Source organism: Ammospiza nelsoni, chromosome 6 (genome assembly GCF_027579445.1).
Source record: "Ammospiza nelsoni isolate bAmmNel1 chromosome 6, bAmmNel1.pri, whole genome shotgun sequence".
Classification (NCBI taxonomy): Eukaryota; Metazoa; Chordata; class Aves; order Passeriformes; family Passerellidae; genus Ammospiza; species Ammospiza nelsoni.
The window spans coordinates 58,215,065-58,242,549 of record NC_080638.1 but is presented as its reverse complement, the minus strand read 5'-3'; the positions used below and the strand labels follow the sequence as shown (position 1 = coordinate 58,242,549).

At 43.5% G+C, this 27,485-nt stretch overlaps 1 protein-coding gene across 1 annotated transcript in view; it reads right to left on the bottom strand.

The window, feature by feature from the left end:
- KCNH5 (potassium voltage-gated channel subfamily H member 5) overlaps nucleotides 1–17,532 on the bottom strand; it is a 151,800-nt gene extending 134,268 nt beyond the window's left edge. The window contains exons 1-2 of the mRNA XM_059474554.1: nucleotides 17,460–17,532; nucleotides 4,061–4,184 (exon numbers count right to left, since the gene is read on the bottom strand). Of these exons, the coding sequence (XP_059330537.1) occupies nucleotides 4,061–4,184; nucleotides 17,460–17,532 (197 nt within the window). The remainder of the gene's footprint in view (nucleotides 1–4,060; nucleotides 4,185–17,459) is intronic.
- Nucleotides 17,533–27,485: the final 9,953 nt, after the last annotated feature.

Genomic DNA, 27,485 nt, shown 5'->3' with positions numbered 1-27,485 from the left:
TGTGGCACTTGGGAGCATGGCTGTGTGGTGAAGGTGGTGGTGCTGGGATGGTGTCACCTTTGGGACAGCAAAGGAGGTGCCACCAGAGGAGCTGACAGCAGGAAATGGTTTTAGCCAGGCACGAGGCCTCAGTAATGTCCTGATTGTCATTAACAAGCACAGGTGTCTCGAGGACATGCAGAACACAGCCTACTGCTGCTTTTCAAATGACCTGCCATCATACCTGCCTTTCCCCATTTCACCTGATAACCTTTTATACATTTATACAGGAGAGGACAGCAAAAAGAGTTTGATATTTTTAATTATTTTTTTAATCTATGCCTTTTTTAATGCTCTGATGCATCTCTTTTTTGTTTTCTTGAGACTTAAAACAATGTTTCTCATAGTCCTGAAGGAAAAAATAGCAAGAATTTGTTGAGTGCTTGATTTTACATCATTTATAATACAGAAAGTCATCACTAATTAGTGTTAAAATGACAAATCCTACTTGATTATGAGAGGTGGACGATACCAGTTAGTGCTGCAGAACATGATCAATCAACTTTATGTTTTAAATTACAAGCAGCTTATTGTTGCAGTAAACCTGTAATGCTCAAATCTCATATTATATTCACACATAAAGAGACATTTTAAAGGCTTCTGGAACACTAAAAACATTTTTCAGAAGGTAATTTTTAACAGCACCAAAGGAACCTCAGAGCCTTTTACTGCATGAGTTATATAAGATTTTTGCTTATCACAAGTTTAATTTAATTTAGTCTGTCCTATTTTGTACACATGGAGGGACTCCTACTTCTTTAGTCAATCACTCTGTCTTTTTCTGCCTTTTTTTTTTTTTTTTGTTATTTTGTGCTTGTCAAATGTTTTGAGTGCAAACTGTACAAGACATAAATATCAAAACCACTCTGCTACTGGGACTCTTACTACACAGAAAACACACTTATCAAAGAGAAGCAAGACTTGCTGAAGTACACAGAGAGAGGAACAATCTTAGATATTTTCTCCACCTCTAAAACAGACCAGTTGTCATTTAGGACGCCTGGGCTCCCACCTTCCTGTTAAAGCATCTCTTGGCATAGAAAAGCCTCAAAGTCTGAAGGTTCACATTGTGCTGCTCTGTCCTTTGCCAGGATGCAGAGCAGCAGCATCAGAGCAGGTCTGGGTTTGCAGGGCAGCAGCAAACTGCAAAAATTCCTCCTTCCTTTGAAAGGAATTATCCAGGACAGAGGAAAAGTGAAGCACTGAAGGCATCCAGCCGTACACCAAATTTACAGCTCTCTTCATCCAAAAGCAGTCAGGGCAGCAATTACAGGAGACAAACATCTGCCCAGGAGGAACAGCAAAAACAGATACACACATCTGTACATATTTAGTAAGGTGAAGAGCAGACACCATTGGCACTGCAAGGACACACAAAACTCAGGCCACAGAGGTGCCACCCCAAATCCACCCTTCTTCAAGTCCAGCTGTACCCACCACACACAATCCCATTTCTTTGAGCACAGTGGGAATTTTGCCATTAGCTGCACTAGAGCCAGGATTTCCCTTGCAGGCTGGTTTTTAATCCCACATGTCAGGGCAGCAAATCAAAACAAGGCAGGGCAGAGATTCTGACCAAGTGTTCCAGTGGGAAAATCTCATGTGCAAGGAAAGGCAAGCAGAGCAAAGCCTGGAGTGAATGCCAAGTGCCAAATGCCAGGGTAGGTCCATTAAAGGATTCCTGCTCTTCCAAAGGCATGAGGAAATCACAGAGCTTAGCTGATAAGCAGCAATATTTAGAAAATACTGAAATAACTTGCAACATTAAACTGCATTTCAGTGTTTTACAACTGTTTATTCTTTCATGAAGACACACATGGTCATGTCTGGGGACAGTTGGGCACAAATCAGTGATTTTCCTGGATGCTGGCTGACCTACACCTCCAGCAGGTCTTTTTTTGGTTAAATGGAGGTTAGAGGTGTCTCAGTCCCATGAACCCCGTTCCTCCTGGGCTGTCAGCTCATTTTCACCTGGCACAGCAGATGAAAAGTTCTTCCACCTAAAAATTCTCTGCATTTTAGCACTCACTTATACCAATTATTCTATATATCAGCCCAAGCTACACATGCAGTTTTGAGTGCCACGTGAGCTCAGAAAGAACACATATCAACTCCCATCACCCAATATAGCCTGACTCCTATGTACAATGTGCTTTTTATATAGTGCCTGTGAAACTAAGGAGACTGGCACCCATACTGAGGGATTTCTAAGTGATTTTCCTGCCAGTGAGCATACTGTTGCTGATTAAAAAGATGAGAGAAGTACAAATTCAAAGGAATTACCAGCCTGTCACAGGACTAGCTCACTGCCTGAGCTGGAACAAAACTCACTCACACCTCCAGTGCCTTCAGCTGATCCACCTCTCCCTGTGATCTGTATCAGGCAAGACCACCTGAGATTTAAAATCACAGAACCACAGAATTATTTAGGTTGGGAAAGACCTCCAAGATCATCAAATCTAATTGTTAACCCAACATTGCCACATCCATCACTAAACCATGTCCATGAGTGCCACACCTACACAGCACATGAACAGTCCCAATGCAGGGGATGGGGTGGGAAAGAGAATATAGTGAATTCTCAGTGCACTACCAGGAGAAAAGTATGGCTGAAAGATGATTTTGAAGCACTTATAGCCGGAAACATTGACCAAACATTGCAATATTTATAAATTGTCCTTTATCACACTCATGATCAGTAATAAAACCAACTTGGATTAGGGGCTAGATATACATTGTTAGTATCTGTTTAGAGATTGTTTACCCACAGGTGATTGTTTCATTGGATTCTGCTGTGAGTTGTTTTCACTCTTTGGCCAATCAGGGTCAAGCTATGTCAGGGCTTTGGAAAGAGACACAAGTTTTCATTATTATCTTTTTAGCATTTAGTAAGTATCCTTTTTGTATTCTTTAGTATCGTATAGTATTCTTTTATATATTATAGTATCATAAAGTAATAAATTAGTCTTCTGAGAACATGGAGTCAGATTCATCATTCCTGCCTTTGTCAGGGCACCTTGTTTACAATAACCAGCAGGTGTTGCTCTCTGGAGGAAGCAGTGGCTGTCCCCTTCCAGGGACAGGATCCCTGCCCACCCTGCCCCTGCCAGCTGAAGCATCAACTGATCACCAGGGTATGGCAGCATCATCTCCCAGAAATCATCACTGCTGATCACAGAATCACAGAATGGTTGGGCTTGAAAGGGACTTTAAAGATCCAAATGCCCTGACATGGGCAGGGACACCTTCCACCAGACCAGGATCCTCCAAGCTCTGTCCAGCCTGGCCTTGAACACTTCCAGATATTCCATCCTCTGTCCCCAATGCCTGGAACTGGTCAGTCCCTGAAGGCAGAAAGGGAAAACCTACACAAACTTGTATCTCTTCCTGCCCCTGTCCCTCACACACACATTCCACCCACACCAGGGAGCCAGTCCTTCCCCAAAAGCATCCCTTTCTAAAGGAGGCAGCAGGCACTGCTCAAATGCACATCCAGCCACAAATCACAGCTGCTGGCTCCTGAGAGACCACCAACAAAAGAAAAAAAGCCATAAAGCTGCAATGCTTAGAGTAAATATATCAGCAGCCTAATCACTCTCTGGGGAATACAGATGTACTTTGTGCATTACTGGGCTCTGTGTATGCTTAATAATAGGGGCCAGCATGGGCTGCAAAAGAGGCCACTGCCTCCTGACATGTAACAGAACTCAGAACAATCTAGCAAAAATGGCTTTGAACTATATCATCTAAAACTCCCCTCTCTTTACTGGATCGTTAACTAGAGTATATTCTCACCAATACTAGCCAGGATAAACTTCAAGGTGCTTTACCATGTTCTGTGTAAGTTGTGAGCTGTATAAATTCTGTATCAGTTTCATTTAAATCCCATTTTAAGACTTCAACACGCACAAAACAACGCCTTTCTCACCTCAATCCTTTCTCCCAAACCCTCACCATTCTTCCCAGCAGATTAAAAGTTTCCCAGTGCACCAAATGGCAGCAGAAAAGGCAATGTGCATACCTGCAGGTGCTGCTCTTCTGCATGACGTCAGCTCGGTGGTACCCAGAGAGTTTGCAAAATCCGTCATTACTGTAAACTACGGGCCAGTCCACAATCTGGGCGTTTCCCAACAAAAAACTGGATTCTGAAAGGACAAAAGCACAAGGGAGAAAGGGCTGCTGTCAGTGGCAAAGTATAATAAAATCCTCCTTGTGTTACACAGCAGATGCAGTTATTTGTGACAGGAATTTCTACCTTGGCGTTTCAGAGGGAAATCCAAGTGGGCATCTGAAAAGAATTTGTGATCAAACAGGATAACTGTTTAATAATAATAATAATCCTGGTAATGCAAGAAGCCTCCTACACCACAAAACACCGATATAAGCCCCAATTCCTTAACAATTTAGAAAGCATTCATTTATTCAACACATCTGGGCAAGACAGCATGCTTTATTTTTATTTGATACATGTCTTGAAAGCAACATTAAATTAACATGCAAACTGAGTTTTAAATGCTGAATTGTATCTGTGCCCAAAGCTGATAATGACTCTTTTGCTTGAGAGAAGGAACTTTTTCTTCCTGGCAGGTCTGATTCTGTTTTGCAAGACACAGCCAGCATCCCTGGAATGACGGAGAGTGTCAGGTAACACTGGGCAAAGCAGATGTTTTTAAATTGTAGTCCATGGTAATCTTCAATGTTTTCTTTATTTTTACTGTTAGTTTTCAATTTCGTTTTGACTACAGCTATGGAACTATATGGTCCCATTCACTGCTGCTAAAAAGCTATTAAAATATAACTATTAACAATCATTGCTGCATAAAAATTACAGGAAATGTTCCTTTCAGCAGTTCTTGGGGGAGAAAAAAGGGATATTTTTACAAATTTTCCTCATAATAGCCAAAGAATGGTTATGACAACAACAGACATTCACTCAGGTGTGCATACTGATTTAAACATAAAAGTGACACTGAGTTTGCATGAGCTATACATGCCCTACTCAGAGTGTTTATAACTGTGACTGGATTGCACATTCTGCAAATATTATTCTATTGGATGTGGAACATGTATTTTAAAAAACAGTAATTCTATCTTTTTCCTTTATAAGCATGAATTTTGAAAAAAAAAATCTGGAGATTATTGGATTTTCTACAGAAAAGCAGATTTTAAAATATTTAAAAGCCAACCAATGGGAAAAATAGAAGTTTAGATTTTGTGAAATCTACTTTTACACTCAAGGCATTTATTCAGATCCATTACAAATAGTCTTTAAGCCTAAATGTCAACTTTAAACATTTGTTTTCCTGCCCAGAAAGATGCCCTCTCTACAAACAGCAGAAGACACAGAGTAAAACCTGAGCATTACATAAAATATCCCTGGATTCCACCAGCTCAAACCCCTGGGAACAAAGGGTTTGCTGGAGCTCAGCCCACTGTACTGGCATTCCCCCCACACCAGCATCTCCACTGATGCCTAAAGATTTTTTTAAATATTTTCATATATTTTCAGCCTTGTAGATTTTTAATATGTGTATTCCTTCTAGTGCTTTTCTTGCCCTTTCTCATAATAAGCTACCCTTTTTCTATCACATTCTTGAAATTCTGTTTAATCTTATACTTAAGGAGAGAATTTCTCATAAGGACATTTTATTTTCCACCAGAACTTAAAAGATGTAACAAGAAAATAGGGCAAAGAAGCCCCGGGAGCAACTCCAAAGGGTGGCCCAAGGGTGGGTTACTGGGATAACTGATTTCCTATTGGCTGTACTGGCCAGATACATTAATTAATTAATTAACCTTGAAAAAATTGGGAAAATAATTTTTCACGCGTGCACAGAGCCGTATTTGTGCACCGTATTTTGCAGCTTTCATTAAAGAGTTGCTTTTTATCTTACTACTTCAGCAGTGTTGCAAGGCTTTTTTCCTTTTGTCATTAGGCAGCACCTCCAGTTTGGAAAAGGGGAGACACCCCCAGCCCCCCAAACCCGGGCTGTCCCCATGGCTGCCACCCCATCACCACCACATTCCAGAAGCTGGAGGTGCTGGGAGCATCAGCAATTCTGAATTTCCCATCCCACAGGGACACAACCCAAGGATGCAGGTTAAATTTGGGAAGATTGTCTTTATAGAACCATCTCTGGCCGAAATTCTGCTCACACACTCTTGGGATCTCTCGCTGGTCAGAGTGACCCTGAGAAAAGTTAGAAAGTCTCTTTTCCCACCCTGGCACTTGAAGGAGGAGTCAGAGCTCTTCATTTCTCAGTCTAAAGGTTGTTTTTGTTCCTTATCTATAAAATTCTTTCTCCTGTCCTGCTGAGGTCCATCCAGCAGGACAGTTCCAGGCACTCTGCCTGCCCCCAGGGCAGTGTTATGTCTTTATACTAAAAACTACATGTACAATGTTTACAATTACTTCCCAATACCTATCACCTATGTTAGACAGTGAGCTTCTACTCTAAACCAATCTAAAAGTGCCAACATCACAGCAGAAGATGGAGGCCAAGAAGAAGAAGGAGAAAGGCTGGACATGCCCAGATCCCTCCATCTTGCCCCCTGAATGCCCATTCTAAAAAACCCCAAAATCTACTTTTTCACCTCATGATAAATTCACTATCATTCTACTTAAGCTGTCGTGGCTTGCAGATCTTCATCTAAGGTGGGTAACTTGCTCCAGGGGTCATAATCAATCCCACAGGGGCATCTTGGGCTCTGTGCCAGGGTGTCTGAGCCCCCTGGCAGGGTCTGGGCTGCTCAGGACAGCCAGAGGATATCCTGGGTTCCAACAACACACCTTGACACAAAGGGCACAGCCTGGGGATGATGCACTCAGGGGTGCTCTGCTCATCCCTGAGCTCCCCAGAGGGTCACAGTCCAAGAGCAGACAACCCTCCTGCAAAGCCTCCCCAGCCTCAGACATGAGCTCAATTGGGTGTTCCCACCACATCCCTGTTTCAGGACACAGAGCACACAGCAGAAGATATGTGCTGCAGCCAGATAGATAGCATTTAATGGTTGTTTTCTACGGATTTTATACTTCTTCCCACCTGAGGATCTCAAAATATTTGATAAGGCATTCAACAAATTGATCAAATCCACAAGAAACTTGAGAGGGACAAAACGTAAAGCCAAGCTATTGACAAATTGTTGTGGGTTTTTCTTTTAAAATTTGAGGTAAAAAAGAAACATCTTGGTATATATCAGTATTTTTAATTTTTAAGGTTAGATCAGATCCATAATATTCATATTAGAAATTTGACCAGATTTTAGATAGTGGTTTTTTTGCCCCCTGGAATTTTCCTTTACTTAATTGACTTCTTTTTTTTACCCTTCTCTCCTAAGCAAGCAAAACTCATTCATCCATGCTCAGCACAGGAATATGAATCATAGAATCTTTTAGGTTTGGAAAAACCTCCAAGATTATTGAGCCCAATTGCAAATTCAGCACTGCCAGCTCCATTACCAATATGTGTGTGTGTGTGTGTGTGTGTGCAATTCCAGTCAAAGAAAAATCTTAAATCAATCTTTGCCTCTTGTTAGAGACCAATAAATCCAAGTGCAGGCACAAATCCACAGGAATCCACGTTTCATTAATGCTGCTGCTCACTGAGCAACCTGATAAAACTGAAGGAAGAACAGGTCAGTTCTTCCTTAAAGAAGAACCCTTCCTTAAGGGTTTCCAATAAAACCCTTTGGTTTTATTGGGTACCCAAATCTCAGTATTCACAGAACCCTCTGTATTTAACCTACCTTATATTTTACCACAAGTCATTATTTTCTTCAACCAAGACACAATTAATTCTCCCCTATTTCTGCAGTTACAAATCATAACTCCATGCAGATTTAATTCTACATGAGCCAGTCCATACCCAGCTGTAAAAATCCAACCTGTGTACTGGATGACAGGACATTTTGAGAGAACCTCTCTGGTTTTGACCATAATTTTGTAAAATTATGTTTTTACCACTAATTATTTATTGAAAGTCCATTTCTGCAGTTCCCTCCAATGAGGATGAATCCACAGCCAGTTCTGGACTAAATCCCACATGCTTGATATTCATATTCCCACAGTTCAGATTCATGATTTCCTGGCTAAGAAAGGTCATCACAGTTGTATCTTTGATCATTATTTCCACAAGTCTATGGCAAATTCCACTCTGTCCAATTTCCAGCTGGCTGTCTGAACCAGGTGTAAGAGACAAAGGCTGGAAAAAACCTCATTTTATCTCCATCTCCATTTGCCACAGGACAGCCAAAAATTGAGGTGCTCAGACTCCCTTCATGGGAGAGGCAACCTCTCCTTTCCCGCTCAAGTCTTTGACAGATAAAAGAGGTGTTTTAGACCCTCTTCAGAAGAAAAAGGAGCCAACAAAATGTCTGGAAATGGCAGGGTGGTGGGCATGGCACCAGCACTGGGATCTCCACAGCCATATTCCTGTCAGATCCAATAGACAAGAACTACATTCTGCAAGCAAGTCTTTTGAGAGAATATGTTCTGTTGGAGTTATTCTGAATAAAAAGTGTTTCTTAAGGGAGATTAGTTACTTATAACTGAGCATCACTGAATCCAGCCACTACACCTACACCAGAACACAAGAATTTACTTTAATTATGTCGCAGCTTCATGGAAAGATCACAGCAGGGATTGCCAAGGACAGCCAAAGGTATGAATGGCAGGGCACAAATACAGCTGATATCATCTGTAAGGTGTTGTAAACCAAAACTTGTGCAATATCCCTGCTGTGCCCAGAAAGGAAAAACTCTCTCTGTGAAGCTTTCCAATCTCACAAATATTTTTCTACAGAAGCTGGGGCTTCCCCACTGGTCAGAGAGACACTGGTCACTGCTGAAAGCAGGACAGCAACTCTGAGAGGCTGTGGTCTGATCCAGTACATGGAGAAACTCCAGAAAACTGGGATCCAGATAACCATGGTGTGGTGTCTCATACTCTAAAAACACTTACATGCAGCTAATTTCAAAACTCACATGATTATCACCCCAAAATCCCTGGTGATGTGTTCATCCTTCTTAGATTTCTCCAATGCACTGAAAGTGCACATCCACTTCCCATTTCCTTACAGACAAAAGGCCAATTTATATTATTTCTAAGCTTGTCTTGATGTCAATTTTTATTATTTCTAAGCTTGTCTTGATGTCATTGCCTCCACCAACCATCTTCTCCCCCCGTTCCCCTTTCTGATGCCCTGTAGGGAACCCAAATCCCAACTCTGTAGGTTGTGCATGCTCCTTGGCTGTTCACCTCTGAACAACAGTGTCTGTCTGTCTGCCCATCTGTCTGTCTGTAAGGAAAGCAGGGTCTGCCAGCAGATTCATCTGTCTCAGAGTTGCCAGATTCCTCTCAGGAAGGCAGCAGGTTTTTTATTAACTAACATAACTCTCCTATTTGCAAGGTTTAATGCTGATGGCAAGGAAACGGGGTATTAGAGACATTCAGTCAGCAAAACTTCACGTTGGAAAACACAATTGAGAAAAACAATTTTTTAAAAGGCACTGCATTTGCTGTTGCCACGATTTTATTTTGTAAAAAAAGGCTCTTTTGTTTAAAGGCAGCCTATGCTGTAGAGCAGCAAGCTTTTAATCTTACTCTATCTTGCAGTAGCTGGCACTCAACACGGTGCCGAGCCTTGTGTTTGTTATTAAAACAAAATAAAAAGATCACAGCGTGCGAGCAATTTTTTTAACTAACAAAATGCCTAAAGCGGTGTAAAATTCCTGTTATGTAATGACAGGAGAGCAAGAACAGCTAAATCATTCCAGGAGATATGCTTAACCAAGTGAGAAGCGTTGTCTCTAATCATCTTTTCTCAAGAACGCTTGGGTACCACTTGCAACCAAAATTGTTTAAATCACCATTTTTGAGAATTCCCTTTCTTCTCAAGGAAACTGGCAACTGACCTCTTTTAGAAAGGTCACCACTGAAAAGATGTTCTAAAGAAAATAAAGTAGTAGCAGAACACAAACAACAATAATTATTATAATAACAAAAAGCAGCAGCATTTTCATCTAGGAGCAAATTCCTACCGCTGTCAACTTTACAGAGCTGTCCTTCAGAACTCCCACCCTTCCACTGCACAGCAAAGGCAGCTCAGACCTCATGGGGGCTGAGAAACATCTGGAATTTGCCTTTTTTTGCTGATATAAAAGCCCCAAACCACTTCAACTGCTGTCAGTTGATTCTCCTCAAATCTACACAGGGTCAGCAAATTGCTACAGATTTGTTTAGAGCATCTTGTAAAGGGTGTCTCAGGAGGGATGTAATAAAAAAGGTCTCTTTTTTAATTTTCTTAGCTTTCCTGAGCGAGTCCTGGCCCTGACAATCCCTGGTGTTGTCTGTGCTGACTCCAACCACGTGCTCCAGAGGTGCTGCATCCCCAAGGAATACAGAGGAAGATCCTAAACCCTCTTGGAGGGCACAGCCCTCTGAAATCTGCCTCAACAGGCACCAACGCCCCTCCAGCTCTGGGGCTGGCTGCAGACAAACCTCTGCTCTTGAAGCACAACCCTCCCCCAGCACTTTGTACTCCTGTCTGTAAAACCACAGTGCTGTTTTCTAACAAAGCTGTAATTTCCCCAGTGTCTTTAAAGCATGCAAAACATCACTGTCACCCAATTTACCCAGTACATTAAGTGTTGCTTGCCTGAAAAAAACCAAGAAAACCTCTCAAAGGACTGACTCTTTACATCACCTTTCTGTGCCACTGTTGTCTTTATTTAATGCTCATATTATGAAGATGCAGAGGGCTAAAGCCAAAGCAAGGTGTGATCACACCTTAAATTATCCACTTCCTGCCTCAAAAACGTGCTCCTCAAAGAAAACAGAAGATGAATAACCCAGCCCTGGCTGAAATATTAAATCCACATGTAAGCCACTCAGCTGGGAACACAGCAGCTTTCAGCAATTTAGCAAGCGAGCTCAAGAAGAAAAATTAGAGCCTGCCTGAAATTTACCTCCTTGAAAGTCAGAAGATGAACTGCAGTCATTTGGAATGTGAATGGAAGCCCACAAACACCCCCTGCCTTTCCTGTGGCACATCACTGACCCCAGGAAGAGCTCTGAGGCATTAAGGACATGAGAGCATCTCTATGCATTACCTGAAAATTTGACGTTTCATACAATTCTGATCACAGTTTCTCCCCCACACATCCATTTATCCTAGAATTAAACTGACCCTCACCTATCCCAGTTATCATCTAAATGCCTCTGCTGAATCTGCTCTCTATTAAAATTATGCAGAACACAACATAGATGTACTGGGACTAAATTCAAACTGGAGCACGCTGCAGCTCTCACTCAAGGCACACAGGCACCCTCAGGGAGAAGCAGAATCCAGACTTCCAGCTTTACACAAATGAAAGTGCTGCTTTCACATTCCCAGAGGAGGAAATTGTGGTACCAGGAGCTCCTCAGACACAGGGCTCCTCTTGCAAACACTGAGCCAGTCCTGGATGCAGTTCCACAGAGCCTGGCTGCTTCTCAAAAAAACCTGTTTGGGTAGAAAATCAGCTGCACCCCCTGTGTCTCCTCTCTGTGCCAGGGGCTGGAGCAAAGCTTTCCACAGGACTGATCCTAAAACCCCTCCCAGGTGGGGAGTCAGGCACTTGGGATAGCCAGGGCTCAGCAGTTCCAATAGCCAGTGTCCTGAGTGTGCTGATTAAACAAGTATTGTCCTTTTTTGTATCTGAAAAGCAGATTATTAGAGTACCAACTCCAAAATCTTCTATTATTTAATGTTATCAAATCAGAAAATCCTATTTCCTTCAGCTATCCAAGAGAATGACTTAAAATCCCAGTTCACCACCAGACATCACCCTGTAAAACAGGCTAATTAAATGTATTTTCACTTCCTGACATTATTCCTTGGCTGCAAACTCCTTCTGACTGCAACAAGAAAACTCAAATGTTTCCTCAAAAAAAAAAAAAAATCAATTTAATTATTTTCCTTCTCACAGGTTTCAACATTAACCTGGGAATGCAGCAACTCTTGCAGTGACCTCTTGTGGCAAGTGCTCAGCAGCTCTCAAACTTCCCCCAAAAGAGAGGATGGAAACATCTCCCACCGAGTACAGAATGAAAGAAAAAAAAAAGAAAAAAATACAAAAATAAGAAAGAATAATTACAAAAATAATAAAAATTACAAAAATAAGAAAAAAGGAAGGAAGGAAGGAAGGAAGGAAGGAAGGAAGGAAGGAAGGAAGGAAGGAAGGAAGGAAGGAAGGAAGGAAGGAAGGAAGGAAGGAAGGAAGGAAGGAAGGAAGGAAGGAAGGAAGGAAGGAAGGAAGGAAGGAAGGAAGGAAGGAAGGAAGGAAGGAAGGAAGGAAGGAAGGAAGGAAGGAAGGAAGGAAGGAAGGAAGGAAGGAAGGAAGGAAGGAAGGAAGGAAGGAAGGAAGGAAGGAAGGAAGGAAGGAAGGAAGGAAGGGCAGAGCCCCAATTAGAAATAAAACCACAAAGCAGCTGATCATATCTCAAAAAAATCTAGCTTTTCCTTTCACTAGCATGGCATTCTTTAAGTTTCTATATTAGTAAAATGGCACAGAGCTTCCACAACTATTTTTTAAATAAAAATAAACACTTTAGCCATGCAGAACTCCCCCAATTTCAGCAGCAGCAAACAGAGACGCTTAATCTGCCTGTGCTCAGCGAGCCCACTTGAAAAGCAAGGAAAACAGGGTGTCTGCAATTGCAAACCCCTCACATATGTCATCTAGGAATGCTTGTCAGTGTAAAAATCCACTTTGCATTGATTCATGTGTCAGCAAGCTCCCTGCAGTCACTGAAACTGCAGAAGGAGCCTTGTGCCTTCCAATGCCAAAGAAAACCCAATGACATGAGCACCTTGGTAATCCCTTCTTTAACTCCTGAGCTGAACTGGAGGATGGAAACTTTCACCCCACGGTGCATCCTGCTTTCATGCAGGGATTTAGGGAAATGCTGAGCCCTGCATTTTTCTCTGAGGATCCCAAGTGACAGACATCCACTAAACTCGAAGTACTTTGTTTTAAAGAACTTTCTCTGGGCAGCGTGTGTGATTTAATTGGAGCCAGATGAAAATGCAGCTTGGTTTAATGTAGGGGAGAGAAGCCCACATGCACCAGACCCCACATCCCTGCCTGGGAGACAGGAACCCTACACAGCTAGTAAGAACAGAAGAGACAAGAGACACTTATTTTATCTGTAATACCACAGGAATAATAATTTAAAAGGTGCCTTATTGCTACAGATGTGACACTTGTTTTTCCCTCCGTTCCAGGTAACCTGCCTTGACAAAAATCACCTGTGAACAGAGCTGATCCTTCCACCCACCAGTCACAGGGACCCAGCAGGGCATAAAGGTCTGTGTGAAGCAATTGCTTTTTAGGAACACAGCGTAAAGCTGAAAAAGGCCAGGAATAAAATGCTAGCTTCATTAAAACTCATGCTGAAATTCCCATGTAAGCCTTAGAGAGGCAATATTTCATCCCAGTGTCAAAATGCATTTGTGAAAGACCCACTTTCATGAGGAAGCTTCTAAGGGTTATTGCAACAGAAACAATATCCAATAATGATGAATGTTATCATATAGATAAGATTATATAGTTTTTCACTAAATTCATCCCCTCTTCCAAACTGTTAGCAGTCTTTACTGCATATTGCTGCCAAGTCCCAGACACCCTTTCCACAAATTCACACTCTACCATAAAAGCAAATTATGCCATTAACATATACTTAATTTTTCTGCTGATAGAATTTGTGAAAGCAAGACAAAACTTAAATGTCTCAACTCACTGGATGACTCTGCCCATGGGACAGGTCCATAAATCCCAGCCCTGATCTAGGGACTTGCCCAATTCTGTACCCTCTGCACTTGCACAGCGCTGAGCACGGGTGAGTATCACTCAGAGCTCTGAATGCACTGAAGAAGTGAACAACAATATCAGTAATAACAGGCACAGCCTGCTGAGAACATCTTGGGAGAGAACATTGCTCTTAGGATGGTCCTTATTAAACATCCCAAATACTAATGGCAGTAAAAGGCAGTCACCTTAATGTGATTTAGCCCAGTGCTCTCACAAAACACCTTTCAGCTCAGCAAAACACTGGTGCTCTTCAGATCTAGGGCACAGCCAAGGCTGGAGCGAGATCGCATCAATCTTGGTGAGCCTCAGATAAGCCTCAGTGCATTTTCACTGTGCTTTAAAGGAAAAAAGGAAAAAAAAAAAGATTGCAGGGAGTGCACTGAGATTACCCTGAAGACAGGTCTGCTTGTCCCTTTCACCAGGAACAGCAGCCCTAAGGACAGAGGGCTCTCCCTGTGGGCTTTGGCTCTCCTTAAGTGGAGCTCAGATGTGGTGAGGGCAAAGACCCTGCAGAGCAGAGGCTGCCATGCACCCCCCATGCTTTGGGAAGGACCTGCAGCTTGTGATGCTGCCCATAAACCAACCTTCAATGCTGACCTAAAACACTTCACAAGCTCCAAGGTGTAAAGTTGTCTCCAAAGGAGATGTTGTTCCCCCAGGGGAACATGGTGGGACCTCTCCATCGCTCTGACAGCAGCTCCATCCTTCCCAAACACCCTGGCATGGAGAGGGGCATCCAGCAGGGCATCCAGCAGGGCAGCCTAGCTCTCCCACTCTCCAAGAGAGAGGGCAAAGAGCCTTGGTCACTGTTTCACATCCACCCTGGTCACAGCCACCCCGTTCCTTTCTCCTCAGCTCCTCGGTGCTTTGCTCTTGGCTGCACACTGCAAGGGCTTCTCCCAAAATTTTAACCTGGTAAGCAGCCAAAGATGAGGTAAAAAGGAAGGGTTCACGACATTCCTAAAGAGAAAGTGCCCAAATAATGCTGAAAATTTAATATATGATTGCTTTTAACACCAGGCTAGACACCACACCAAGCCTGCACACCGTGTTCCCGCTACACCCGCTCCCAGTCCTGACTTTTCACATTTTAAAATTATTACAATTCTGTCTATAAATTTTGTTATTAGGATCCATCTCTGGTAACTCTGAGTAATTTGTCTCCATCAACACTTCATTTTGAAGCCATTGCTTCTATTTCACCTGAAGAAGAGCCTATCTGCTGAAATACCTGCCTGACTTTTTCCAGCACTACCCATAGCCTAATAGAAATTATTACCTGTGCCTACAAACCTTCTCTTGGTTGTTAAGAAAAGATTTATGATCAAGAAGTGCAATGAGATTGCATAAATGTGACAAATCTCAAAAGATAATGTTCCTGAAACAGGAACGGTGACAGAAACGCTTTTGGGGGAATGCTGAAGATGTATTTTAAAAAACAATCATCAGTCTTTCCTTCATCCCATTCCTCAAATTGTCAAGGAAAAATCCCTTGGAACTTGGTGAATCCAAGTCTTAAAACAAACGCAGCAGACCAAATCCTTGTCTTCTTCAAGCACTGGCAGGAGATACTTGAACCAGATTTGCTCCACTGTATACTATTAAGTTTGGATTAAACAGTACTGAATCCAATGAAAATTACTATTTCTATAAAGGATAAATAAGGCTATGTCCTGAATGACAAAAATAAGAACTAAATCATGTTTCAGCTCACAACACTGACAATTTACATGAGTTAAATACAAATTCCCAATCTACTTTCCTCTTTGTGTCCAACAGAGAAGATTTACCTCTCTAGTGAACACCATGCTTAGATATCATCAGTGGCACAGAAAAAGCAGAATGAATGACCAGATCAGCATGATTTATGCTCCTAAATTAAACCAGGTTAAAAACTGGAGGGGATACATGCTTTTAAAGTATAATGTTCAAAAGCCCTCTGAGCTTTTCCAATTTTTGATGTCTCAAAGCTTTACTGAGCTTTCACCAGGGAGGATGTGGGATTTAATTAGAGCACGATACAAAACCATGGCATTCCCAAACCATGCTCCCAGCCCAGCCACTGACATGCTGCCTGACCTAGGGAAATCAGCTGTTATGCCCCAAGCCCCCATTCATGCCACAATTTGATGAACAGGTTGAGAAAACCTCTGTATGTCCTCTTCCACAAGGAGCCGTGAAGTGTAATTAAATTCCACCCAACACTTTGAAATTGTCAGAAGGAAAGTGCTATATAAATGCCTATTAATTAAGCCTGCATTTAATATTCTGGGAAATAACTACACTATTGTGGGAAAGCAGCTCTTGGAGATCGGGCAGCTACAGGGCTTGACAGGGAGTCAGCTGCCGACCACAGAACTGACAGAGGCAACACAACAGGGAGGAAGCCCCCCTAAACCAGCTCAATACCAAGCTGGCATTTTAACACACACAACATTTTAAAACAAATTCCAACTCCTCATCCCACTCCTGCTCATGAGGAAAATCCATGAATCACCAGTTCACTACCTGCTGTCCAAATCCACTCCAAGCCAGCACACCAGACCACACTGGTGTGACTGAGAGGTACATCCAGCACTGTGCAATAGGGAAAGGTGGGATGGAACATTTTTCAGCATAATTTCACAACCCATTGGTGTCTTGATTAATACTAAATGCAGTAATTCTTCTCTACACTCTGCTCTGCTCACCTTTCCCACTCCTGAGCCCAGGTGTACGCTGGCACAGCAATGTTTCCCCCTGGCAGCATCACCCTAAACCTGGGCTGACCAAGGAGTTATCTTCTAGCAAAACCCAAAACTGAGCTCTCCTACATTTGTGCGAACACTCCTATGTCTCAGTAGCTCTGTGCCAGTGCAAAAACTACATTAAAAAATTAATATAACCAGCACAGGACTTGCCTAAAGCAGCATCTACACCAGCACACCCAAATAGCTGCAAACACATCGTAACTTTAATGGAGCTGTGTACAGTGCTCTCGATCACTGCTTTGCAATAGAAAGGGTGAAATTAACTCCGGCAGCAAGGAATAACTGGGTGCCACAGTCCTGAACCAGCCCTGTAAATATTCACCTAACAGAGGAGCCGTAAATGACCAAGTGCAGACAGTTCTTAACCCATTTGCTCAGCCACAGGATTGCCATCATCCAAACCACAGGCACTCCCTCACCGCTTTCCCGGCACCTTCGCCACAGACTTTAAAGTGCCACAGAATCGCAAAAAAACTTTGAACCCCCTGAACGGAAACAGTTGCAAGTCCTAATTATTACAAAACTAAAGATAAAGAAAAAAATTATTTAAAAATTTAAAGACCGGATGAGCGAAGAGGAAAAATAGATAATCATAAAAGAGAAGAAGGTTGGAATTGGCAGTAGCGACTGCGATGTGAGAAGTGCGGGGAGACAGGGCAAGGACCGCGAGGGGATGCGCGAGAGGGGACGAGCGGATCGCGTTCCTTGAAGGCACCGCTTTGGCACGGACCCACCGGCGCGGCAACGCCGGAGGGACCGAGGGATGGACGGACGGATGGACGGACGGGCGGATGGATGCATGACGGGGGTATCTCTCACCGCTGGAGCGCCGGACGATGTTCTCCAGGAAGGTGTTCTGCGGTGCCACCAGCCCTCTCTTGCCCCCCGGCATCCTGCAGCGCCGGGCTCGGGGGCCGGGGGTGCGCGGCGGCAGCGGCGGCGGCGGCGGCGGCGGGGGGGGGGCCGGCGGCGGCGGCGGCGGCGGCAGCGCCCGGTGCCCGTGAGTCGCGCAGGGGCGGCCGCGGCCGCTCATGGTAGTGGCGCCCCCGCGGCGGCTGCAGCGCGGTCTGGGGCCGCGCCGCGCTCCGCGCTCCCAGCGCCGCGCCCGCCCCCCCTGCGCCTGCGCGCCCGCCCCGCCGGCCCCGGGGACGCCCGGGGATGGGGGGGATGCGGGGGGGACACGGCAGGGGATGGGGATGGGGATGGGGAAGGACGCCCCGGGATGGGGAGGATGCGGGAGGCACCGCGCGGAGTCCGCGAGCATCCCCCGAGCATCCCTCCCACCCCGCCTTCGCTGGTCCCCTGCGAAGTTCTGCCCTGAGCGAAACTCAGGTTTTGCATCTAGACATTGTTTTGTTTGTGGTTGTTCTTTGGCTTGTGTAGGGTTGGTTTTTTTGTTGTTTTTTTTTTTCCCCCCCAGCGGTTGGGTTCGAGGGAAAACCCTCGGGAGTGCTTGTGAGGCACACGGGAAGGCGGCCGCGCTTTGCCCGCAAAAGATAAACGCAAAGTGCAACGAAACGTGTTAAATGCCACTAGCCTTGCCTGAAGGCATCAAGATATTTCTTGGAGGATTCCCCCCTCTCCGTGCGAGGAAACAGGAGACGGATTTGGGGTTTCTCTCCTCGTATTTTCTCTTTTCTCCTCGCATTCAGGGAGCAGGCTCTGCCGCGCCGGAGCCCCAGAGGAGCAGGTGAGTCAGTGCCGGAGCCGCCACACCCGAGCTCCCGAGTACGCTCTGCCCTGTTCCTGACCCAGCCGCCCTCCTCCCTCCAGCCCTTTCCTGACTAGGACCGCATTTTTTAAAGCTATGGACAGTAAAATCCTGGAAGGAATTTCTCGACCTACTGCTTCTGCCTCTGCTAATTTAGCATGCTGCTGCAGACAGGCAAGGATGGTAGAAGGAACCAAGACATGGAAAATCAGTGTTTGTTCAGAGCAGGAGCACGCTCTGCAGAGCACATCCCGCTGTGCCGCACGCTCCTGCCCTGCTTGGCACAAGCAGCAGTGCATCTCCCAGAAGACATCATTCCACTGTGGAAAAATCAATTTATTTATCTTTTCATTCTGCTTGCAACACCTGCTCCTTCCTGTGCTTGAGTCTTGGTCCAGCGAGGCACACTGAGGTTACCTGCACTCCACGGCTTAAAGTTTAAAATCTCTGCCACACCAGGAGCTGCTGCTGGAGCAGCACTTTCCTGGGTGCCACTGCTGCTGTTCCTGGAAATTGTCTGGTTTTCCTTTCATTTAAACGAATGCAAATCAGGAGCAGCTCAATTGGGAGTGCTGACAGAAAACAAGTTTGAGGTGTGAACCAGACCCGATTTGTCAAACATTCCTGTTTTCCTCCCAGGTCTGGCATCTTCAGGGCTTTCCTTAGAGTGGTGTGGTTTAAAAGATGCTCCTGCTGAGCACTGCCCCGAGGTGCAGGGGAATTTTTCTTCCAGTAATTGGACGGTGGAGGGCAACACCTTTGTTTGTTTCAAGTGAGCTGTAGGTCACCTAGCCCAGCCGTGCACAGGCAAATACTGTGTGACTGATCTGTCTGGACAGTGTTGCCATGACCTCTTCCTCCGCAGTTCCCTCCCTCCCAACCAATCTGAATTTTTCTACTCATTTCCCAACTTCATTTTGAAGCCTAGACTTGCTACTTGTCCTCCCACACCCCTTTTCATCAGACCCCTTCTTGTTCACCCTTTCCCCTAAACTTTTCATCATGCCCAAGAGTCACTCCATCCCCCCTGCTCCATCTCCTCAACATCAGATCCCTCGTTTTTAAGTTCTCTTGTTGTATTTCCAGTGGCACTAATTAAACAATAGGTTATGGAGAGGGGCAAGCTCCAAAAACATATCTTTAAATGTCACAGATCTCAGAGAGAAATGGCAAGACGTGGTGGGATGTTTCTATGCCAAGGGTGCAAAAAACTCCAGAGGACACTTCCTTCTTTTCCTGGAATGCTGGATGAGGCTAAAGATAACCTTGAAAAGAAGAGTCTGACAAAGAAAGCAAACTGGGAACTGCAAAGAGACTCTTGTCTTCTTTTGGGAATCTTCGAAGTGTGCTTTGAAACAGCATCAAACCACCAGGCAGGAAACTGTCAGAAAGGTTTGAGGTCATTGTAAGTAGGAAAAAGACAACTAGGCAGCTTCTTTCTACATCAAAAATACCCAAATACCCCAGTCTCAACCTGCTGTTCTCAAGTGTAGCAGAAGACCCACTGTGATTCAAAATGCCTTTTTTTTTTCCAGAATAGATAAGTCAAAACAGTTTCAATTTTAAGGAATTAATTAATTGTTAAAACATTAAAAAGAAAAAAGAAAAGTAGTCTAAGCTAAATGTAACAACATTCCTGATGGATGATCAGAGCATTCCTAGTTCTTCTTTCTTCACGGCTTGCAAACTTTGTTTCTTAAAGGGAAGAAACGAGTTTTCCTTTCCTAAAAGGAAAAAGGTAGAAAGGGAATGAGCACATCGCTGTACCAGAGTAAAAGTAGTCACGATTCCTTCCTCTTCTGCTCCACCATTTCCTTTCTTCTGAAATTTGAAGCAGCTGCTCAGAGTGACTTCCTTCTTTTCTGGTATTTCTACAAAAGGCACAATCCCCCAAATCCCCCAGCAGTGGGCGAGCACCGAGCTCCCACAGCAAGGGGAGACAGTACACACTGTGAAGTTCAGCTGCACGTGGTGAAGAGCTGACCCTTGGAATCTAAACCTACAGGAGAGGGTTATTTTCCTTCAGGGACTATTAAACATTTCAGAACTGGTTCTTATTCACAGCACAGAGCTTTAAATGTGTCTTCTGTGAATTTATGAATTGAAGAATCATCGCTCCCAGGGCTCCTAGGAGAGGAGGGAGACAGAGCAGCATAAACAGGTCAGGCACTGATCCAATGGAACAGCCTGAGTCATTGGCACATCCCAGCTGCTGAACAGCTCCACATCCCCTTTGCTCTCAGTGCTGCATGTAACATGGTGAGTCAGGTTCCCTGGGACTGCCCTGGGGACCCAGTGAGACTCACCCGTGTAGGGCTAAAAATGTTCAGAGCAGAGCTGAGTCAGGGGATACCCTTGGCAAGGCTCAGAGCTGAATGCTAGCCCAGGTGCACACAGAAGACTTCCCATTCTAAAAACCACCATCAAGATGAACGTGGGCTTTGGTTATAAACAATGTGATTTGTGCATATGAACTCCAAATTAGCACTATTTGCTTTCCAATGAGCTGCATGTATTCCTGTAACAGGTCAAGTGGGAAACAAATGCCAGAGACAGACGTTTACATTTAATGGTGGAAAAGCAGGTAGAGTTTTCTCCTTAAAGGCAAAAACATCTACACCAAAGGATGTGACAGAAGAGACTTTTCTCCTAAGAGGCATTAGACAATAAATCTTACTCCATGAGTGAAGAAGAACATCTGTTGTCAGACACTGGGGTGGGACAACAGGGGAGCTCATACTGCAATTTTTTCTCCTCAGTAGGGAGAACCATAAGGCATGGGGATTTTTTTACTGACTCCAGAAACATTACCCAAGAACTGTGGAGAGGTTTCTCAGAAATCTGCAGGAAGCAAAGCAGCATCTCTGAGCCCACTATCCTGCTCACCATAAAGGTGGAATCTGAGTCTGAAGGTTGCTGAGGGGATGGCATCAGATCTGCATTTCTGCATTGCCTTCAGACGGTAGCCTTCAAAAAGAAGGAAATACCTCTGCTCATAGCAGCACTGATAATACCAGAAAAATACTCAGGTGACAAAAAATACAGAGGGGGAGGAAATAAATTGCTGTTTCTTTCCTAAAAATAAAAAGTTGCTGTTTCTTTCCTTCCCTGTTTTGAGGGGTTTTTCTTCTTACCCCATTACAAATTTGAAAAAGCACTTTGGCAGACAGGAAATCAATAAAAACTTGACAAAACTCGCTGCTTTTGGTATAAAAATTGATGGAAAGTATTGATGAAACCTCAGACCTAAAGCACTCGCCGGATTCTAATTTGGCACCTATGAGAATTCTTTATTCTCTGTTGTGTTGGGCAAGTTAAGTCTGGACAGCTAGACCAGGAGGTTATGAATGTCCTGTGCCTCAGTCCCTTTGGCAGTGCAAAGCAAAGGAATGAAGAACTTCAGGGAAGCAACAGCATTCAGCTGAGTCAAGCACACAGGAATCAGGAGGAATTAAGGCTCCCTGTGTGTCCTGCACCTGGGATGCACTGAGGATAATGGCTAAGCCTCTCCCTTTTACACTTCTCATCCAACATGGCCCTGTGCCACCTTCCTGGGACCCCAGCCAATCTGTGCTCAAGGATGGCATGATTAATTTTTTGTGTGTGTGGTGCTCCTCACTAATCTGCTGGTGCTTTGTAGGTACCATTGAATATCTTCTGCATTTTACCTTGTCATACCAGGATCAGACAGGAAACTGGGGCACGGGGAGATTAAGGTCAGAATGGTCAGGGAAATTACAGTGTCCAACTTGAGACATCCAGGATGCTTTAGCAGAGGAGTCCCAGCTCAGCAGAAGTTTGTGCATTCAGTGTCTGGAGGCTTTGGTTACAGCTGTGAGAGCAAAGCAACTCTCCGAATCACAACCTCTGCATTCTCCAGGAGCTCATGAAAAATAGAGGAAGAATGGGAGAGCCTAGGCTTGAATGACTTGCACAGCTTCATGGAAGATCCCTGTTTAACAGGAGATTTAACAGTAACAACTCTTGCTTGCTTTTAACATTACACTTCTTATAGCCCTTGCCTTATTATTTCATCGCTTTCATTTTCTCTAGTGGGCACACACACAAAGATATTACAGACCAAAGCTGCACACAAGTCAGAAGTTTATACATGCACATACATGAAATATTGTGAGGAATGAAACTGAAGCCTCTGTTGCAATGCACAAACATAAGGGCAGAAGCAACCCAGCCATTATATGGCCATTGCCTCCCTTTGGGGTGCTTGGAAACCCAATTTTCCTTTTCCGCAGCTTTTTCTTTAGCCAGAATCAGACACCTGGGGAAAGAGCCTTTAACACATTATCATTTTATTAATGTTGTTTTTCATATTCCTTCACCTGCAAGGTCTGTGCTTCAGTTATCATGAGTCCAGCTGTGCAGACACAGGGAGCCATTAAAGCTTCTGAAATGACCTAAAATAACACCTAGAATTGAACAGCATCAGAACTTTCAAAGTCCATTATCACAGCATCAGGCAGGTGCTGCAAGGCCCAAACCAAGGCTCCTCTGTACTTTCTCCCTGGAAGGAAAGGAGTCCCTCATTTTTAAGGGTAGAGAGCTCATAATTCTAACCCTGAAAGGAAATCCTGACACATGCTGCAGCACATTTGTGGCTAAGGAAGCACACAGTGATAAGAGTGAAAGTTTTCGTGTCTTCAGGACCTTTCAGGAGAGAAGAGGTGGAAATCTCAAACTCCTGTTTGGAAAGGAGAGAAGAGTCCTCTGATTTAACCTAAAGTCCCAGGATGACCACAGTGCCATAGGATGGCAGCTTGAAGATGCCCAGGAAGCAATTTTTGGGACAAGTAAATCACAGTCAGAGTCAGATGTGAAAAATAAATGGTTGGTGTTCAGTAGTCCAAAATGTATGTGGAATAAGGGCAGGAAATGTTCTTCCATCATAAGGACAGCAAATATCAGCACCCACATTAATCACTGGGGGCTCTGATGAGCCCATGGCAACTTCCCCTCCCAGGGATTCATCCTGAGAAATAAGTTGATAGCAACCAATAATTTATTGGCAGGCTTTACAGAGATAAATCACTGCATTAATTACAGAGGACCAAGAAAAATAGACTTATGGTCTTTTCTTCTTGCAGTTGTGTTGGAGGAGGTTTTTAGGTTTGTGTTGTTGTTGTTGTTTTTGTTTGTTTGTTTGTTTGTTTGTTGGATTTTTTGTCTTTTTTGTTTTGTTTTGTGGGGGGGTTGGGGTTTTTTAGTTTTGTTTTTGGTGGGGGGTTTGGGGGTTTTTGGAGGGTGAGGGGGTGTTGTTTTTGTTGGTTTTTCTTAAGGGGAAAATATTTTTACCCCGAACAGGTAATATATTAAATAACAATCGTGGAAAAATGGGATAACAATGCTTCAACATCATACTCTTCAACTTATTTTTGCCAATAGCTGAATCATCACAGAAAAGATTAAGAATTGAAAACAATCCACTGGTTTGTCTTAGAAGAACCATTTTGCATTTAAAGTAGTGTCCATCTAAGAACATGTCACAGAATCTCATTCTGCTTCTCTTGACCTTTTTGACTAATCCTGGATTTTTACCCCAAAATCATCCTTGCAGGCATGCTCTGAGGAAATCCATGACAGAAGCAAGGACTGCACAGGCTCACAGGTCCTTCCTGGGTACAGTTTGCAATAGACTAAAAAAACCTGCTCCTGACTCCAAAGTTCCATGTTTTGGGGAATCTTTGGACTACTTGAACCAGCAAGAAATCCTTGGCACCACAGGGGCAGGAAACTCAGAAATAAATGCTACCCTAGTAGCAGAAAGGGATATTTTTCAGGCAGGAGTAGATAATAGCCTGGATTAAGAGTGATAGAAGCCCCAAAGAGCATGACACCCCCCATTGCACCCCAAAGGTCACAATCCCATCAGAGGGGGACTGGGGGAGTGTGAAAGGAGCAGCAGCAAATAACCCCCACTCTTTGGAGCCATGGCCAGAGGTGGGAGATGAGAGGAGAGCAAGCACCCTGCTGGAGAATGGAGCCATTTTCTGCATCAGAGCTATTTTTCTGGCTTCCTGCAGACTCCAAGACAGGAATTGCTTCATAGGCTGTGCTCTGACCAGGCTTTTTGGGGAATTCCAAAGGGAAGATATTTTCTTTGCTAAAGAAGGGCAAGCTGAGAGTCCCTGCTCCTATGACTCAGGGATCTGAGGCTCTAGTTGTCATCATGGCTCTTTTTTTATTTTTTTGGATGGTGAATATTTTTGTCCTTCCACAGGTGGTAGCACACACATGGGGAGCTGCACTGGCAGGAAGGGGGACAGAGCAGTCAGTCAGTGATGACAGGTGCCTGTGGCAAAGTGAGACACTTCATTTTCCTGCCCAGAGGTGCTACCGGTTATTCTCACATCTGACACCTCTTCTGGACCCTTCTCCATGTGAGAATCATGCCAGTTTTGGGGCCTCTGCTGAAATCAGCAGGAGCTCCAGAAAAAAAACCTTCCCCAGAACTGAAAGTCCACTGTGTTCACCACATTTTATGTTACAGGGAAACCTCTGAGAGCCTGGGGATTGTGCCTCAAGTACACCAGAAAATCTCAAGACTTTCTGGCAGCTGAAGGATGTACATAAGTGGGCGACATTAAATGTCCTGGAACTTAAACCCAACTTAAATGTACCTAAAAACCCAAACACCACAAAAAGATGTTAAACACATTTGGTGTTAAACACAACATTTTCTTCTAATGTAGGAAATCTAAGTGAAGTGTTTTATATGTTTGGGGGAATATGTTACAATAACAGTTAAGAACAGTTGTTGATGCAGTTAAGAACAAGTTGCTGGGTATTTTTTTTTTCCAGTTTCAAACTTATTTATATACACTTGTTTATAAAAATTATCTTTGAGAAGGAAATTACTTGCATCAGAGCTTACCTCAATTGCAATTTTTTTTTTTTTTTTTTTTTTTTTTTTTTTAGGAATTGTCATTAGAGCTCAGTGTGGGGCTAATTATGAGTTTAAACATACTTGTTAGAACTTGGGTTACTGGAAAGCCAGAAAGTGTAGCTGTCCAAGTGTAGGATGAGCAGCTGGCTGGCTGCTTTTTCTTTTTTAGATTAATTCAGTGTGAGTTTTCATATTGATTTTCACGGGAGCAGAAAGAAGCCCTTAAATTGGTATGTTTATAACAGTGACTCTACAGAGAAGTTAGAAAAGACTTAGCATGGAATTGCCTCTTCTTAGTGCAGTTAATCTCAACCTATCACCTCACTGGCAATGTTTTTTCACATTAAGTTTTATTAGGATTTGCTGCTGGCTCTGCAGAAAAGCACAACATAGAGGCAGAATCTGCTGACACACAGACCTTTCATAACAAGTCACACAGCTGCTACTCCAGCACTTCTTTGGAAAGCAGGAGCATCTTATGTGACTAATTGATTAGCATGGAAAAGGTGTCCCTAATTTGCTGTTCTGTTGGATACACAGAGTAACACCACTCCTCACTAACACAAACTGGCCCAGCAGATGGGATCCTGCTTAAAATGCTGTTCAGCCTGAGTTAAGTACTGGAGGACACAAAATTCTGCTTCAGTAAGAAGGAAGGATGTGCCAGGGCATTGACCAAGCAACTTTCAAAAAAAAAATTTTTTTCTAGGTGATCTGGTTCCTTCCCTTGTGTTTACAAACAGGGTAAGATAAAACACATTTTTCTGTTTATAGTGGATGACCAGCCTGAAGCCTACAGACCTTGAACTGCCTGCAGCACATTAGGACTGTGGAAAAAAAGTCTTTGGATGAGGTGTGTCCCTCAGAGTCAAGCCAGTGATTAATTGGATCCAACCCTCCCTCCAAACAACTTCTGGCTGGATAAATATGAACCAAGCTCATCTTGCTTTTTTTTTTTTCTTTTTTTTTTTTTTAGCAGGGGTTTAAAGTGGGCTCAGGGGAAAGGAGTTACCATGTGCCACGGATCCATTAGAATTTCTCTTCTCTGACAATGGGGGAACAAGAGTTGCTGAGAATATCCCAGGAAAAAAAGTCTCCAACTGCTGGAGGTTGATAATTTCTTTATTTCAAAATCCTAACTTTTACTTTACTTTGGAAGAAGTTATTAGGTGGTGTAAAACCAATTTAAACATAAGGCAGGTAAGTAAATCAAGTTATCGAAACAGAGCATCCGAACATTTGAGACATTAATTTGTTTTGACATTGCTTTATGAAAGCAGGTCACAGCTGTACCCCTTAACTATTTGACATCTAATTTCTTTATCTATTTCCATGTTTCCAAATGCAGCTCAAGTTAACTACAGATTGTAGAAATCACCTAAAAACGTTTTCCAGCTGCTGGGGTGTGACAGAGCAGGCTACAGTTTTCCACTTCTGTGTGAAGAGGAAAATGTTGCTCCTACAGTCAGTGCTGTGAATAAAAAATATAAATATAAAGGGAACGTGTATATGAATAATGCCATGTACAGGAGTATGAGTGGTTGTAGCCATAATAATTATCTCTGTAATAAATATTACTTTCATTTCCAAAGACCACCATTTGTGCTTGCACTGTAGCTCCTCACTGGAGTCCTTTGCATTCAGTAATGAAATAATTCAGGGCAAGGATTTCTCCAAAATTGAGGGCAGCAGTTGACTGTGCATTGCTGAATCTCATTTCCATCAGAAAGATATAATTGCAGCCTTACATTAATTTCTGGTTAGAAAACTAGGAATTATCAATACAAACAAATTTGTACCAGAAACACTTCTATTTTTCAAGTGCTTTTTGAGCTGCAAATCATGCAAAAAGCATCTGATTGTTAATTACATCTATTATCTATCTCTTTGTCTCAGAATAGATACAGGCTAGACCTAAAGAAAAGCAGACTTATACAGTTACTAAATCTTCTGGGGAAAAAGAAAAAAAACAACTAAACAACAGAATCCTGCATCTTTTATAGGGTACAAGATTCACATCCTGCTGTTTTCAATCAAACTACTCGGAGATTTTTCCCTGCTAGGAATAGAAATACACATTTAATAAGCATAAACCTAATGCCCCCTGTTGGTTACACACAGCTTAAACCCTTGCCTGTGCCCACGGGGACTCCTCATCTCCTCCTGCTGACTCAAGCATCCCACTGAACATTTAAGGTTTTGCATGGGCACAGAGATTATGCTCCAGACTCAC